The sequence below is a fragment of the Arachis hypogaea genome, chromosome 14 (genome assembly GCF_003086295.3).
Source record: "Arachis hypogaea cultivar Tifrunner chromosome 14, arahy.Tifrunner.gnm2.J5K5, whole genome shotgun sequence".
Classification (NCBI taxonomy): domain Eukaryota; kingdom Viridiplantae; phylum Streptophyta; class Magnoliopsida; order Fabales; family Fabaceae; genus Arachis; species Arachis hypogaea.
This window is the reverse complement of record NC_092049.1, coordinates 4,253,929-4,270,547: the sequence shown is the minus strand read 5'-3', so window position 1 is coordinate 4,270,547 and position 16,619 is coordinate 4,253,929. Positions and strand designations below refer to the sequence as shown.

General features: G+C 34.5%; 4 protein-coding genes across 4 annotated transcripts; 3 read left to right on the top strand and 1 right to left on the bottom strand.

The window, feature by feature from the left end:
• Window positions 1-1,414: 1,414 nt before the first annotated feature.
• LOC112741044 (serine/threonine-protein kinase-like protein At5g23170) lies at window positions 1,415-2,777 on the top strand. Its single transcript, XM_025789860.3, has one exon. It carries the CDS (start codon window positions 1,489-1,491, stop codon window positions 2,548-2,550), a length of 1,062 nt encoding a protein of 353 aa, XP_025645645.1. The 5' UTR covers window positions 1,415-1,488; the 3' UTR covers window positions 2,551-2,777.
• A 1,355-nt stretch (window positions 2,778-4,132) lies between these two features.
• On the top strand, window positions 4,133-6,962 carry LOC112741043 (zinc finger transcription factor YY1). The gene is made up of 6 exons (XM_025789859.2): window positions 4,133-4,480; window positions 4,720-4,778; window positions 5,240-5,439; window positions 5,739-5,828; window positions 5,945-6,088; window positions 6,237-6,962. The coding sequence occupies exons 1-6, from the start codon at window positions 4,395-4,397 to the stop codon at window positions 6,765-6,767; spliced, it is 1,110 nt and encodes a 369-aa protein (XP_025645644.1). The 5' UTR covers window positions 4,133-4,394; the 3' UTR covers window positions 6,768-6,962.
• Window positions 6,963-9,315: 2,353 nt separating this feature from the next.
• Window positions 9,316-11,060, top strand: LOC112741040 (COBRA-like protein 6). Its single transcript, XM_025789856.3, has 4 exons — window positions 9,316-9,766; window positions 9,847-10,000; window positions 10,370-10,632; window positions 10,697-11,060. The coding sequence occupies exons 1-4, from the start codon at window positions 9,409-9,411 to the stop codon at window positions 10,975-10,977; spliced, it is 1,056 nt and encodes a 351-aa protein (XP_025645641.2). The 5' UTR covers window positions 9,316-9,408; the 3' UTR covers window positions 10,978-11,060.
• A 969-nt stretch (window positions 11,061-12,029) lies between these two features.
• Window positions 12,030-15,412, bottom strand: LOC112741041 (uncharacterized protein At4g06598). The gene is made up of 5 exons (XM_025789857.3): window positions 15,154-15,412; window positions 13,592-14,330; window positions 13,263-13,338; window positions 13,018-13,144; window positions 12,030-12,748 (listed from the first exon to the last, which is right to left on the bottom strand). Exons 2-5 carry the CDS (start codon window positions 14,311-14,313, stop codon window positions 12,549-12,551), a joined length of 1,125 nt encoding a protein of 374 aa, XP_025645642.1. The 5' UTR covers window positions 14,314-14,330; window positions 15,154-15,412; the 3' UTR covers window positions 12,030-12,548.
• Window positions 15,413-16,619: the final 1,207 nt, after the last annotated feature.

The following is a 16,619-nucleotide window of genomic DNA, read 5'->3' as shown; positions in this document are numbered from 1 at the left end:
GCTGGCTAATAAATTGCTGTATGTACAAGACGGAATTTGAATTCTGACATTTACTTAAGTAGACTAGTGAGCCGATCGTATTTGTATGTTGACACACCATCAATGTTACAAACGAAATGAAATGATTTTGCAAGCAATTTTATGATGTATCGGGGAGTTCATCATATAGTTAATGATTAACGTAAATCACAGTATGATAGTGATTAATTAATAAAATTTAGTAGAATGGGTGGAACGGGAAGAGGAAAAACTTTGGAAAAGTTAAAGTGAAGTATAAAAAAGAAGCAATAAATTAAAAGGGACCCAATAAGCAGGTGATGGGGGCATCGCACATTTTCCTTTGAGGTAGAGGTCACCTTTTCTTCTCATCACAAACTCTTTTGCTTTTTCCCTTTTTTCCTTTATTAGCTTTTCCCACTCTCAATAATTCCAATTTTAATTCTTCTTAGCTCTCCAAAGCACCTTTATTCCCTGGGTACTACAAAAAAGCAATGCTTCGTAGCACTTCATACTTGATACCTCTCCCTGTTATTGAAACCTTCAATGCCTCAACCTACTAAAAAGGGAGCTTATCGCATATATAATCGAGTTAGAGACTGAGTCACATGTATTTTTCATTTCGTTTTTAACTATGCTACCAATACATCTCCGTGTAAATATAATATTGTAAACGGTTAGATAATTTAATACAATCGATTAGAGGAAAAGTACGAGGAGCTAATAAAATATTTATACAATATGTAAGAGGTTTAGAGAGTATTAAAGATATAATCATTAGTGTTATATTTTGTCATCAATTGAAGTTTTTGGGATGAGTGGTATCATGACATGATATTAGAGTGCTAGATGTAGGTTAAGTTTTTGGAAAAATGTTGATGGTTATTTTAGATAGTATGGGAATATTCATTTTGTAACTCAATAGCCCATTGTATACATTTTCTTCGCATAAAAATATTTTTAAAGAAATAGTCACTTTTAATTAATAATATTCTAGAGTTTGAATACAAAGCTGTACGCATGAAAAAGATTGGACTACTTTTTAGTTAAATTATAAATTATTTGTTATCATAATTTATTTTATTTTTGTTAATTTTGTTATATTTAATAAATAAAAAAAATAAATACTAAAGAATCATAAAATTTATTATTTTTAACTATCAGCTAAAAATTAATATTTAAAGTATGAAATAAAATAAGTTATCAATTTTAAATAAAAAAGTAAAAGAATGAATTAATAGAGTTAGTAGGTAGCGCTAATATATATAGTAAAAATTCAGGTGAAATCGACTTTAGGTGAAGTCGTTAATTAAAAATTTAGTCAAATTAATCAAATCATTTAATGACTCTTATGTATTAACTTTACGTGAAGTCGAGTAACACTTGACTTTCCACCTATATATAAGTGGTATCAGCTTTCAAATAAAGAGAGGACACAAAACCCAGCAAGGGTATAGCGTCCATTGATATGTGTATATTGTATAAGCATTAATGGAAGATGAAAACATGGGAGAAGGAGAAGAGAAGTTTGAGTATGAAGAGGTTGTGAAAGCAACGGAGAACTTCAACCCTAAAAGGATGATAGGCAAAGGAAGCCATGGAATCGTGTACAAAGGTCTACTACCACGGACGGTGGCTGTGAAGAAAGCATCATCGCTAGATTCTCTCCACCATGATGATAACTCCAACAAGCTCCAAAACGAGATTCGAGTGCTGTCAATTCTACGTCAAAGCCCTCACGTGCTTAACCTTTTAGGCACGAGCCACGATTCGTTCGGGAACAAGGTCATGGTGATGGAGCTCTTGCCAAATGGCTCCCTCCACGACTGGCTTCACGGTTCGAGAAAACCGCCGCCGTCGTGGACGAAGCGCGTGGAAATCGCCATGCAGATCGCCCGCGCGGTTCAGTTTCTCCACGAAGGGAAGCCTATGGTGATCCACAGGGACATCAAGTCCACCAACATCTTATTCGATTCTCACATGAACGCCAAGTTGGCGGACTTTGGACTGGCGGTTATGGTTGGATCCGTGGTTGAGTCACCACCGAGTCAACCCGCTGGGACAATAGGGTACATAGACCCGAGTTACACGAGTTCAGCAAAACTGAGTCCCAAGAACGACATCTTCAGCTTGGGGGTTGTGTTGTTGGAGATCATAAGCGGGAGAAAGGCCATTGACGTGTCGAAAACGCCGGCGTCGATCGTGGAATGGGCGGTTCCGTTGATTGAGAGGGAGGTTGTGGAAGAGATTTGTGACGGGAGGGTGGCGGTGCCGGCGTACATGGCAGGTGGAGTGGGTGAGATTGTGCGGTTGGGTGGACGGTGCGTGTCGGAGAAGGAAGAGGATCGTCCGTGTGCTCGGGAGGTGGTTATGAGAATAACGGACGTAGCGGAGCGTGTGAGGTACCCGTTTTGGAGAAGCGTGTTAATGAGGAGCATCGCCGGCATGGTGGGATTCACGAGAAATAAGAGGAGCAAGTTGTTGCTCAATACTTCTTCTCACAACACGTCTTCCGTCATCACCGTTAAGCAAGTTTTATCGCTCTGGGATTGACTGCATGCACAATCCTGCAATTTCAATCTTTCATATTTCATTATTTTTTTTTTATTAAAAATAGGCTATTCGAACTCACAACCTCTTAATTAAGTTAATTAAGTATGAGAAGAGTTATAAGTTATAACTCATTGGCTCATATTTTCATTATTTAGACTATTTAAGGTTTTCACTTTTAATTACTAATTTTTATGAATATTTTTTTTATATAATTTTTATATTAAAAATGGTTGTGGATTATTTATTTATTTTATATTTATACCTTATGTTTTGACTTAGTTTTTAAATATTTTTTTCTCTGTATGCTAATACAATTTGAAATTGCATGAGAATCTTAATTTAATTTCTGAAATTTAAATTATTTTTTTTTAGCTTTTAAATTTTATAAACTGGATTAATTTTTTGCCAAAAAACACTAATAAAACACTAAATATGAACACCTAAATATTATATTATAATTTGTAAAATGATGTTATTTTAATTTTAGCATTTAAATAGTTTAAAAATGATGCTGAATCACTTGTTTTAGAAAAAAAATTAAAATTTTAATAAATATTATTTATAATATTTTTTTATTATTTAAGTGTTAAAACAAAAATAACGTCGTTTTACATATTATAACGTAATATTTAACTGTTTTATTAGTATTCTATTAATGTTTGTGTATCGAAAATTATCTTAAGAACTAATATAAATCACATTTGTAAGGTTTAAAAACTAAATATAAAAGTAAGGTTTAAAAACTAAATATAAACAATTAAAAATTTAAGTTAGACAATTAAAATTTTAAACATTAAATAAAACTCGCATAAAAATTGAAGAACCAAATTAAATATTATCCCATGATAAGGACTCAATTTCATTCGGTAGTCATGCAATGAAATTATATATATGCCAAAAAACATTGTGATACATAATATGATAGGAAATTATGAAAATATGTTGATGCAACTTCCCATACAAATAAAGATAAAATTCCAAAGATGCAGACTAATAGTTGTAAAGTTATATATGTATAAAAATTTATTTACATAAGGTTCTTTGGCAAAAAAGAGAACATAAACTTTGCCAAGGAATTTTCAAGTCTACGTGAATTTAGTCATTAAAAGAATTAGAAATATTAAGTTATTCTCTAAAAGATAAAATAATAAAGAATTAAATTAGTTATTCAAATAATGTATCCTGATTTATACTACATGTTATCATTTAATTAATATTTTTTTATTATTATATCTTTTAAATATTAAAAAAAAACACACTTCCTCCTTAATATATCTCACCAAAAAATGCTCTAAGATTTTTTTTTTGTTGTTGAAACACATTCTCAAATGACTTTTACTAACATTAAAAAGAAACCACTAAAACAGTGTTATTTATGCCCATAAACCTCGCTTTTGAGGAGTCTAGGATTGGGGTGGCCGAAGAGAAGAGAAGTACAACTGGGCTTCTGAATGAATCACTAGATGGGAAATTGGGCTTATTACCAAAAAAGTAATTGGGCTTAAAATGAAACGACCATCATTAATAAAAAAATAAAAAAAAAGGAAAAAGAAAGAAAATGCAAAACGCAGGCTTGGAGAGTGACGTGGGGTTTAATGTTCGGTCGTTTTGAGAAAAGCATGAAGCAATTCAATCGGACGAGAATGAGAATGAGAACGAGGACGAGAACGATAACCCGAAGCTGCTTCACCCTCCTTCAATTCTTCTATTTTTCTCGTCCTTATTTGACTTCTGCTATTCCTCCTTGAAGCCCTAACCCTAACCCTTATCCACATTCAAATTAGGATTCCTCCTTTCGTGATTTTGCTTCCAACTTGCTACAAACACAGACACACACTCATACCATGGAGACTCAGTTCAATCACAACCTCTTCGAGCGGCGCCCCTTCCTCAAATCCAAGGCTCCCGCCGTTAAATGGGTCAGACAATGGTACCTAAACTTTTTCTCTTTTCAATTTTCTGCCTTTTTTTGTTACTTTTTATTTTATGCTGTTCTAGGTGTGTGAAAATAACTGAACAAGTTTTATGTCCTCTATTTGTTGTTCCTTACGATAAATTTTGGTATTTTGAGCCAAGGGAATTATCTGGAAGATTCAATGATATTTTTGTAATCAATTTGATTCAGTTTGCAATATATAATGCTGATTTTGAGAATTATTTTACTCTCAGGGTTCCTCAAGACGTTGTAGCTACTGGCGGGAAGTGCATGCTCCTAAGATGGGTAACAGGTTTGTCCGTTTTTCCCAACTTTGAACGTGACCTTAAGTAATTTCTTACTCCTTGTACTATTCTATTTTATTCTGAATGAACTGAACTGAACTTGAATCCATCAAATTGAACACTCATACTTGTATCCTGTATGATTGTTCTGGTTATCCTTGGTTGATTAATGATGTCCATAATTTCATGATGGTTTCTAATTTGCTTCAAATTAACTCTACAGGTATGAATTCGCCCTTATGTAGAGAATTCAAGGGGCCATAATTGGCACTTGGTGTACAGTCTGTTCATGATGATGCATTTGTGTTTATATATCTTGAATAATTGTAAACTTTGGCTTTGTATCATATGTTGCTTGTGTCTTTTCAAAAAGAATAGAGCTATGAACGTTGTGATGAATTAATGTTACTCTTTTATTTTGTGATTGTTGTATTCTGTCTGAAATTTTCCTTTTTTTCACTATTGTCAGAGGATTCCTTAAAGGCCTTGAAAGAAAAGGAAAAAGAGCCTTCTGCACCTGAGCCTGAACCAGAGCCAACTACTGAAGTACTTTTCCTATGCAGCTATGAGGGCTGTGGAAAGACATTCATAGATGCTGGTGCTTTGAGGAAGCATTCTCACATCCATGGAGAGAGGCAATTTGTTTGCCACTATGAGGGATGTGGAAAGGTAGTGAGCTTGTTACTTCAGATACGTGCACACAATATCTAGGACCTATTCCCGTCTAAAAGGCTTGAGTTGTGATGAAGGCCCAAATAATGCAATATAAGCGTGTGAAGTTGATGTTTCATGGCAGTAATACACTAAGTTCAAAATAGATCCTTAACAACTAATTCCTATCGGTTTCATAATAATGGCCTTTTATTTATATGTTATGTTTTAAAGTTACAGCTACCATAGTTTTATTTATTTATTTTTAAATGTCAGATACATATAAGGGTTCTAAGAATGTTTTGTTTCTATTGCAGAAATTTCTGGACAGCTCAAAGTTGAAAAGACATTTTCTCATTCATACAGGGGAAAGAGATTTTGTGTGTCCTCATGAAGGTTGTGGTAAGGTGATAGATCTATCTTTTAAAATGATCTGTTCTAATACTTGCTACTGTGTTGTATTGAATAAAATTTTCCCTACATTGAATCACTGGTGAGCTTAAATATTAGTGTTATTATCCAGGCCTTCTCCTTGGATTTCAACCTGCGGTCCCACATGAAAACACATTCACAAGAGAACTATCATATCTGCCCATACCCAGATTGTGGAAAGAGATATGCTCACGAATACAAGCTAAAGAATCATATTGCGTCTCAGCATGAAAAGGTTGGGTCATCTGTCCTGTTCTTGGAACTTGTATATATTGTTTTTTTTCTCATCACTGATGCTGCATCGTCTCATTTGAAGCCTTTCAATAGGATATCTGTGTAATGTCTCTGCATCTTTGATTCACAATTTCAATCACATTTTACAGAATGCATCAGTGGATTTGACAAAGTATACACCACCATCGGAAAAGCCAGCGAAACCAACTAAACCTGCTAGTGGAACTTACGGTTCTGCATCATCTGATCGCCCTTATGCATGTCCTTATGAAGGGTGTGAAAAAGCGTACATCCATGAATACAAGCTTAAACTCCATTTGAAGAGGGAGCACCCAGGCCACGATGAAAATGCTGTGCGTGCACAAGCTAATGCTGACAATGAAATGGATGAAGCGAGTGAACAAGATGCCTATGGTCGAAAACGATCAAATGGTAAAAGTCAGAAGCAAAGTAGACCAAAACCAAGCTTGAAGTTGCCTCCTGCCAAAATCGCCCAACGAAAAGGGTCAGCTCCTACTCCAGCCACATCAAATGCGATTAAAAAGCCATGGCCAGTGAAAGAAGAAGTCTACGATGAAGATAGTGAAGAAACAGAAGAGGATCGTGACAACGTTGAAGATGGTTGGAGATATGCTGCAAACAACGATGATGACGATGAGGAAACAGAATATGAAGACTGAAATTTACCTATGGCTCTCCCCTATATTTTATTTATCCAAGTACCATTTTCATTGACACGATTATATTGGTTATTGCAAGTATATATATATAGCTCCATTTAGAAAACACAAGAGGCAATATTGGTGATTGGATGTATGATTATGGTTTGATGATGAATTTATATTAACTAATAAAAGATGACATATTATTATTTACCTGAAGGTTTCATGTTTTTCGTTGGCTCAAACTAGCACCAATTCACCATTTTAATCAATGTGGATTCGCTGGATTGGTTTTTGGTTTTGGTTTGATTACAATTATTCGAATTGAGTTCACCAATTCACTAGCTCAATCTGATAAGTAAACAGCCCAACGAAAGGACCAATGATTATTTTTTAATAAATGTTCTTCATCATATATAATATAAATTATTTTGGAATTCATGTATCATGCAAAATATGCCCCGAAAGTAAACAACAAATCCGTACGCAAATGTTAGATGCTTCAATGTCTTTGGTCGTCTCTCCAACCATTCCACTATGTCTTCGCTTCTTTGCATAATTGTGTATTAGTAAATTGCAAACTCATAATTTTAGTACATAGTAACATATTATTAGTAACATGTAACTTATTACTTCCCCCAGTATCTTTTAGCATAGTTTTTGTCGGTCTATAATAAACATTTTGATGAATAGAAAGAAAAGGAAGGATCACAAATGAAAAATATAGAATGAAAAAATATACATACAATGTTCAGTTACCGAAATCCGAAGGAGAACGTATGGAATTTGAAGGCTAAACTTAAGAATGTTATGACACGATGAGTCAGAGACACATATCCTATGCATCCTGTATTTTCGCATTAAATGCAGCCTTAATTTCTTTCTTCTCTTAATATTCTAATTTGATTGTGAAAAATCAAAATGAATCAATTTGTAACATCCTTTTATTTTATTTTTATTTGGGTTCAGGAGGATCAAAAATAATATATACCGTCATCGATCAAAGATCAATGGCCAACATTTTGGCTTTGATAATATTCTTCATCACTATATTCATCTCCTTCTCCCTCTCTTGTAAGGACCTTTTCTCCCAATTGTTCCACGTAATTTGCATATACCCTTTTGTATAAGAAGCAGCCAAAACCCTTTTCTTCTTCTTCTTTCTTGTGTTAATTTTTTATTACCTTTATTCTGAAAATGCAGATGGATACGACCCGTTGGATCCTTCTGGCAACATCACCATCACATGGGATTTCATAAGTGATAATGGGGCTACGGTTGATGTAAGCAATTCTTTATTCTATTACATATTTATTTATATAACTAAGTATTTTAATCTTTTATTTTCCGGGGCCACCATCACCATGTGGGAAGGTATAAAAGTGATACAATCAGTGCTACACAATCTGGTCCTACTGATTTTGTATCCGATTTTAAAAAAAAAATTATATCAAATTGATCATATTTCATTTTTTCTGGGAGTGATCTGATCTTGAAAAAAAAAAAAACGTGTTTTGAGAATGTCTGCGGAGTTTGGATTTGTTAAGGAAAAGAAAGAAAAAATGGGGGCCGCCGTATTTGTTTGTTAGGGTTATGTTGGGGTGTTGCTGAGTTCAAGTTCTCACTTTGCTGTTGTCACCGTCCTAATTTTCTGTCTTCCTTATATGCTTCCAATGGTTTTGCACCACGTCACCCAAGTAGATTTTTGTTTCCTTCAAAGTAACGAGGGCATTCTAGTACTTAAGACAAATTCATTCGTAAAGTTACAATTGATTCATGTACTCTAAAATTTACAATAATAATTCGTATTGGCTCTGAATTGATTTTCGTGAATAGCATGTTGATTTTGTAGTTAACTTGCTAAGATTTAGATTTTTTATCTAAATTTCATATAATTTAGATCTATTAAACTTCTTATAAGCTCGACTTCTCAATGTTCTTATGAAAATGATAATAATAAGTTCAATTTAAAAAATTTGAAATTCTAAAAACAAGAATCAAACTTTCAAAAACTCTAATAGATTTTGTGAGTGAAAAATTCAAATTAATCTACCAAATCAATATATCGTTCATACAAATCAGCTTAAAAATTAATACAACTTCAAAATTTAAAAATTAAATTGAGTATTAACTCACCAAAATGCATAAAATTGTTGGAATCTTTCTTCTTCCTTCTCTTTCAATTTTCCTCCTCTTCCTTATTTATTATTTATTATTAAAAAAACATAAATTGTTTCAAGTTTCAGCTATCAAATAACCATGTTTTTCAATTAAATTTGTGACTCCTTTTTCATTCCTTAACTTAAAAAAAGTCATATGATTTTTATACGGAGTAATTTATTTTTATATTTAAATATTTCCTTGTTAGAATGACATGTATACAGAAAGAATTCAAAGATTATTTTAAAAATTAATCATCAAATTAAAATTTTGTGATAAATTGAAGATAAATTAATAATTAAAAATCATTAAAAAATTTGACATGTTTAACTAAATTATTATTTATCAATTATACGTGAAAACAAGTGATTATTCATCTAAATTGAATGCATTGTTTAAGGTGAAGGTGTCAATATACAATCTGCAACTGTTCCGGCACGTGGAGGCGCCGGGATGGAGATTGGGATGGGCATGGAAAGGAGACGAGGTGATTTGGGCGATGTGGGGAGCAGAGGCAATGGAGCAAGGTAACTGCTCCAGGTTCAAAGGCCAAGACAAACCACACTGTTGCCTCAAGCATCCTCTCATCATTGATCTTCCCCCAAACGCTCCTTACAACCACCGCTTCTTCAACTGCTGCCGGGGTGGTCTCCTCTCTTCCCTCACTCAAGACATCACCAAGTCCGCCGCCTCCTTCCAAATGAACTACAACAAGCCATCTCTAGATGCAACTACCGCTTCTTTCACCATGCCGGAGAATTTCACCCTCGCCGTCCCCGGTTACACCTGCAGTGCACCCTTTCAGGTCCCCCCTACAAAGTTCACCGCCGATGGACACCGATGGCAACAAGTATTAGGTACCTGACTCTTATCAGACCAGATCAGTCACTCGTATAAAATACATATTAAAATATATCTGTAAAACAAAATTCTGCAGACACGTGGAATGTGACGTGTATGTACTCGCAGTATCGAGCATCGCCTGCACCGAAATGCTGCGTCTCCTTATCTGCATTCTATAACAGCACCATCGTTCCCTGCCCCGTTTGCAGCTGCAATTGCAAAGGCCTACCAGGAGCACATTGTATCGAGTATATAACTATATATATATACAAGCACACTTTCTTTTACTTTTAATTGCATTGTTTATCGAGAAAAGGACAAATAGGTCCTAATCTTTTGTCCCGCGGACATTTTTGTCCCTTACCATTGAAAAATACTTTTAAGTCCTTGACCTTCACAAAACTTGGACGGATCAGTCCCTCCGTCCAAATACCTCCGTCAGGGACTGATCCATCCAAATGCCTTCGTCAGGGACTGATCCGTCCAAGTTTTGTGAAGGTCAGGGACTTAAAAGTTTTTTTCAATGGTCAGAGACAAAAATGTCTAAGGGCAAAATGTCAGGGACCTATTTGTCTTTTTTTTTTCTTGTTTATCTGATTGTATTGAAAATGTTGCAGTTCTTCATCATCGGTGTTGCAACTGCCACAAGAAGAGTCATCGGAAGTGGTGAGGTGTTCGCGTCACATGTGCCCAATTCGAATCCACTGGCACGTCAAACAGAGTTACAAAGAGTATTGGCGCGTAAAGATCACCATCACAAATCTCAACTTGGTCAAGAACTACTCACAGTGGAACATCGTTGTGCTACACCCTAACTTGCGAAGTGTGACTCAAGTTTTCAGCTTCAACTACAAGGCCCTCCCTATTTACGGCAATATCAGTAAGTTACTCTGCAGTTGAAAACTGTTAAATGATTTGACATGTTTGACTAAACTATTTAACAGACGATACAGGGATGTTTTGGGGGCTGGAGTACTACAATGACATGTTGCTGTCAGGGAAGGATGGAAATGTGCAAACAGAGATGTTGCTTCACAAAGACACAGAGGAGTTCACATTCAGAGAAGGATGGACATTTCCGAGAAAAGTTTCATTCAATGGGGAGGAATGTGTCATGCCATCTCCTGATAACTATCCAAGCCTCCCTAACAATGCACATCTTCTCACTTTCTCCTCCTTCTTACTTACTGCCCTCTATTTTCTTCTCTACATTATATTCTTCTAGATGATTCCAATAGTCATTCTTGTACAATTTCACATTTCATCACTTCGCCACATGTGAAAAAAAAGCAGCAGCCATTGTTGTGTAGGAACAAGATAAATACATTATTTTTTGGTGTACTCGCTTAAAAGTATGTGAAATTCCGAAAGATTATCAAGAATTTTATTTACACGTTAAAATCAACCACCAAAATTAATATAGTATAATTAGTTTTAGTATATATTTTGTATTTCAATATATATTTTATACTAATGAGTAACGAATGATTTTGGTAAGTGATTTTGATGTACATCTAGTATTGTTGAAATATTGTATATATATATTGAATAAAGCATTAAATTTAGTAGAATTCATGCTATCAAAAATAAAGTTAAAGTTTATTTTTAGTGTGTTTAAAATTGATGTCCTAAACTTGTCTTGGAAGAACCTTCTATTTTGTAGGAGTTACGCTGCAGTTTTACAACACATTTTCAAATCCACCACCAAAAATAATTATCTAAAATATTTTATATTGTGTGTATCAAAATTAAACTTGGATTGGGTTGAGTAACGTTTCTTTTGCTTTTTAATATTCGGTTTTATTTTTTTAATCTACAGCATACCAAGCTTAATGCAGAAATAAATAATAAAAAAAAATTAAAAGAAAGAAATTAGTCACGTCTGATTCCTTTTTTGCGTTCAGTATTCATTATCGCCCCACTCCAATTATTATTATTATTATTGTTGTTGTTGTTCTTCTTCCATGCGTATGGGAGTAAATGAGTAATCCACCTTCTTCCATGCGTATGGGAGTAAATGAGTAATCCACGTAATTAAGATTCGTTATATTCCATGAACCATTATGTTGGCACAGCAGAACCAAACCTAAATACATGGCTAGCATTCTAATCAGTATGGAGTCGTTCATAAGGAACCATATAGGATATGACCAATATAAAAAAACACATAGGAGAAATTTGTATGAATAAACAATTAAATAAACAAATCTTACAGAACACAAATATATTTTAAATAAAATCACAAATACATGCCCAGTTCAATATGAAACATAGTGCTTAGAAGAAACCATGAATTTTCATTAGAATCATATAACAAACATTAGCTTAACATACATAATCCATACAAATAATGCACATTCGAATAGCTCTAAAGATATTTTGCTGTCTGCAGGCTGAATTCAGCTACAATGATAGTTCACAAGACATGGGGCTTACAAATACATGAGAAATGAATGGAAACACACAGTGAGAGAATTGAAGCTGTTACCACCTCCGGCCGATCAACCGACCAAAATAGAATAGGATTTCGGCTGACCACCAGGTGCACATCAAATGATTTTCCTTTCTGTTTCTGTTTTGGTTGGGGGAGGGGGAATTCGTGGTAATTGATATTAATTAAAGCATACAGAAGCCAAAGACTTGATGCCGAAGCCAAAATAAGCAATGCGGGCAGAGAGAAGGGCATACACTGGAAATCTCTGCACAATCCCGCAGAGGGAGAGGGTGCAATTTGGTGACAGGCGATGCAACACCGGTTGAATGAAGATGCAAGACACAGCTACAGCTACAGCAAATCTAAATTCGAAGTGCGCCAGTAACAGGGTCACGCCCTGAACCGGCATCCTTGTGTTTTAGAGAAAGGTTAGCAAACTGGGATTCAAGGTCTCTGCTATTTGTGCGCCGATGGCTGGCAGAGGGTTGCTGTGGCTGCTGCTGTTGCTGCCGATACATTGCACGTAATCTTCCGATCTCTCTTTCCAGTACTTCCTGCTCCACTGAGTTTCAGATTGCATAAAAACACATCAAACTTCGATAACCAAAAAGTAATTTTTTTTCTACTAAGATATCTGATATTATAAAAAAATAAAATAGATAATCAAAATGCAGCATAACATCCCAAGAATTTCCCTAGTTGTATATGAGTGAATATATAAGCACCCCCTCAAAATGCAGGTATTTAGATTGGTACACCAATAAACAAATGACTTCCAAATTCCAACTTACAATAAGACCTATTAGCTTATGTTCAATGGTAGAAACTTACAATATTTGATAAGCTGCTCTTGTGCTAAACTTTCTAACCGTTGCTTGAGAGCTTTGTTCTCCATACTCAGGATGAGATTCTGCTGGTTAAGAAATTCAAGCTCGGCAGATACTTCAGATCCTTCTGCCTATAAATTGACATACATAAAAGAGTAAATAACAAAAAAAATAATAAATCAGAATAAGAAAATTTCCAAAACAGCATAGAAAACATGATGCATATCATTGCCTAATGCTAAAAGCTACCTGTAAACCTTGTACATTTCTTTCTAATTCAGCTATGTATTGAAGTTTACGGACTCGTGAACGTTGAGCAAATTGCCTGCAACACAATTTATTCAAATTTTTAGTCGATGCAAATTTTCATATACATAAATCAATTGAGAGCATAAAATTCTCTCCAAGTTTCATTATAAGGCAGGTATACTGTAAATAGATCAGACTAAACTTGACTTGTCACTAAAAAGCCATGCTTTAAATATAATTTCCTGCTAAGGATTCTGTCTTGACAAATTTTGACAAAATAAATGTAGAGAAAAAAGCAGCAGAGGAAATTCAACAAAATAACGACATACTGTTTAGCACGTTTTGAATCTGTTTCAGTAGCAGATGACTTTGCATTTGAACCATCCTTTCTTTCTGAAGATAATTTTGCATCCTGTGAACCAGATTCTACTACATCATGCTTTTCATTGGCCGTTGATGGAATCCCATCTGCTTCATGTGGCGGGCACGACAGTCCTGAACTCTGAAAAGCAACATTTTCTTTGACAGCAGGAACACCACCTGGATGTGTGGGAGGATTCAAACAAGAGTCCCATGCCCTATTTTTTATTTTAGTTGAGTTCATTTCTGCATACATGGGCATATGACGAACATCTTTGCTGTGATTTAAGTCTTGAGGTGACCAAGAAGGAATAGGTCCTAAATTCCTAAATTTAAACTCATCCTTATCTGCATAACCGATGTTAGAAACATTAGTGTTTTCCAGGTAGGCAAAAGAATCACTGGATGAACGCCGATGACTGCCCCTTCGTACAGGTGTCTCTGGCTCATTAAGGAGATCATCAAGCCATGAGGGTTGTTCCTCTATAATAAAGCTCTCAGATGATGTCCGTTGGTGGAAAGCATTTCCCTCTCTTGGTCTCTGCGCAACCTTTGAACCTACGGTAGGATTCGGCATATAATCAGCATAAGCTTGGGAAACACTAGGGAATGGGATTTTAGGAGGAAGCAGAGCATGCTTTCCAGAATACATCAAATTTCTGATGCCCGAGGAGCCCTTTGAATTTGCCATAAAAACAGAACCAACACCTGTGAGAAACATGTTATGAATCAAAATTACTGAAGAATTTGCCAGGGTAATACACTAGAGGGTAAAGATAAAAAGGAAAATTAAGAAAACACAAAAAAAAAAAAAAAAAACACAGGAATACTTATTGAAGGATCTTCAGTGAAAATTAAGGCAAGACAATGAAATCTTATGTGCTTATATGTTCTCACTTCTCATTTAAACTCTTACCAAAAATCTATACCAGTTTAATAAATAGACACTTCAGGGATAGAATCAAACGATTAAAAGAAAAAAAAATATTTTTTTTTTTCTGAAAAATATTGGCTTCCTGGCAAGAGAACATCCAAAATCACTTGGGAAGGTACAGGGCACAGATTGAAACGAATATTCCAATCAAGAGTTCAGCTTCGGGGAAAGAAAAAAAAAATAATTGCAACGGAAGTTGAAAAACAAAACGCTGCTCTATCTCAACCAGCTTAAGTTTTCTGTTTCATTTGCTCAGGTTCCCATGACTTGATAAAAATTAAAAAAACGAAGATCGAAACTTTATATTGCTTCCCTTCACATAGAACTACCCCCTAAAAGATGAATTTGCAAAACAAGCATCAACATGCAATCAGAGGAATGAAAAAAGGAAGAAGAAGAAGAAGATCCTGCAAAACAGGAAAACAGTGCTCAAAGAAGAAACGAAATGCTGCAATGTGCGAGGCTCGGTAATCAATGGACTAGTAATTTTGAGCTGATTGAACGAATTGAACACGAAAATGTTGCAAGCGAAAATGTTTAACGCAATCTCGTTCCATAAAAATCAAAAACCAAACGCCGCCAATAAAAAAAAATCACCTTTGTAGATTGAAGATTCGAGATCCCGAAACGCAATGCGAAAAGGGCTTGAAATGGAAGCAAAGTTTCTCTCTCTCTCTCCTAGGGTTCTCCTCCTTTGTATATGGCAACCACCTCTTTCTCTCTCTAACTTTCTCTCTCTAACTTTCTCTCTCTTCTCGTTGAAGCTGAGGCTGAATAAGGTAACAAGGGCCTTTGATTCTAAACCAGCAAGTAATACTGTTCCCTCAATCTTTTCTTATTTTGCAATTTAACCCCCAATTTTCTCACCTATTCCCAACAACCCCCTTTCTTTACTTTTTCATCCCCAACTTTTCTTTTTTTTCCCGACAATATCCTTTAGTCCAACAGATTAAGAACTAGGGGTGTTCGTGGTACAGTTTAGTTCGGTTTGGTTCGATTTTAAGAGAAAAAATCATCCGATCCGAACACTCAATTTATGTGCGGTGCGATTTGAATTGGATGAAAATTTTTTAAAAATCCGATCCGATTACAAGCGGTTTGGATCGGTTTGGATTTGCAATTTTTTAAATTAAAAAAAATTAAATACATATAAGGAGTCTCAACATCAAATTTTAAATAATCAATAATGATATAACAAGTGTTAACAATATCTTAAAAAGCTAACGATAACATAACAATAGAAATAAAATTATAGGTTAGTTAAAATAAATAAATAAATAAATAACATTTTGAACATAAAATATTTATTAAGTAATAATAATACATGAATATTAGAAAAATGTATAACAAATTGAACATGTTATAAGTATAATTGTAAATATAATAATAAAATAATAATATTATAACACATTGTGCGGTTTGGATTGGATTGGATCGGTTATGAAAAGTAAATCCGAAATCCGATCCAATCCAGCGGTTTGCAAAAAATAGAATCCAATTAAATCCAAATGAGTGCGGTTTTAATCGGTTTTCGATTTGGATCGGATTGAATGAGCGGTTTAATTTGGATCGGTTTGAATTTGAACACCCCTATTACAAACCAATCCGAATCTGAACTTTGTTTAAAGATTTATTGTTGACCAATAAATTGCTGTATGCACAAAAGAAAATTTAAATCTCTGACACTTATTTAAACAAAGGAATGAGATGACGACAAATCCAAATCGATTTTTGTCCCCAACTTATCTAATTACCGCACCATCAGCTTAATTAATTTTTATTTTACCGTATAACTAATTTATAGGATTATATGTTCTATATTTTAAAGCTTTTTCATCCTTTTAAGACAGATCAAATCCCTGAGTTAACTTGAATTTTTTTTTTCTGAACAACAGGGATGATGCCCAAATAAAAAATTAATTATTAAAAAAAAGACAGTTTTAAAGTGGTTGTGAGAGTCAACAAAAAAAAAAAAAACAGAATGATAACAAAAAATAAGCATGACAACTAAAATCTAAACATGACTAACAGAGGCTAACTTATCCACGTAGGAATTCGCTTTC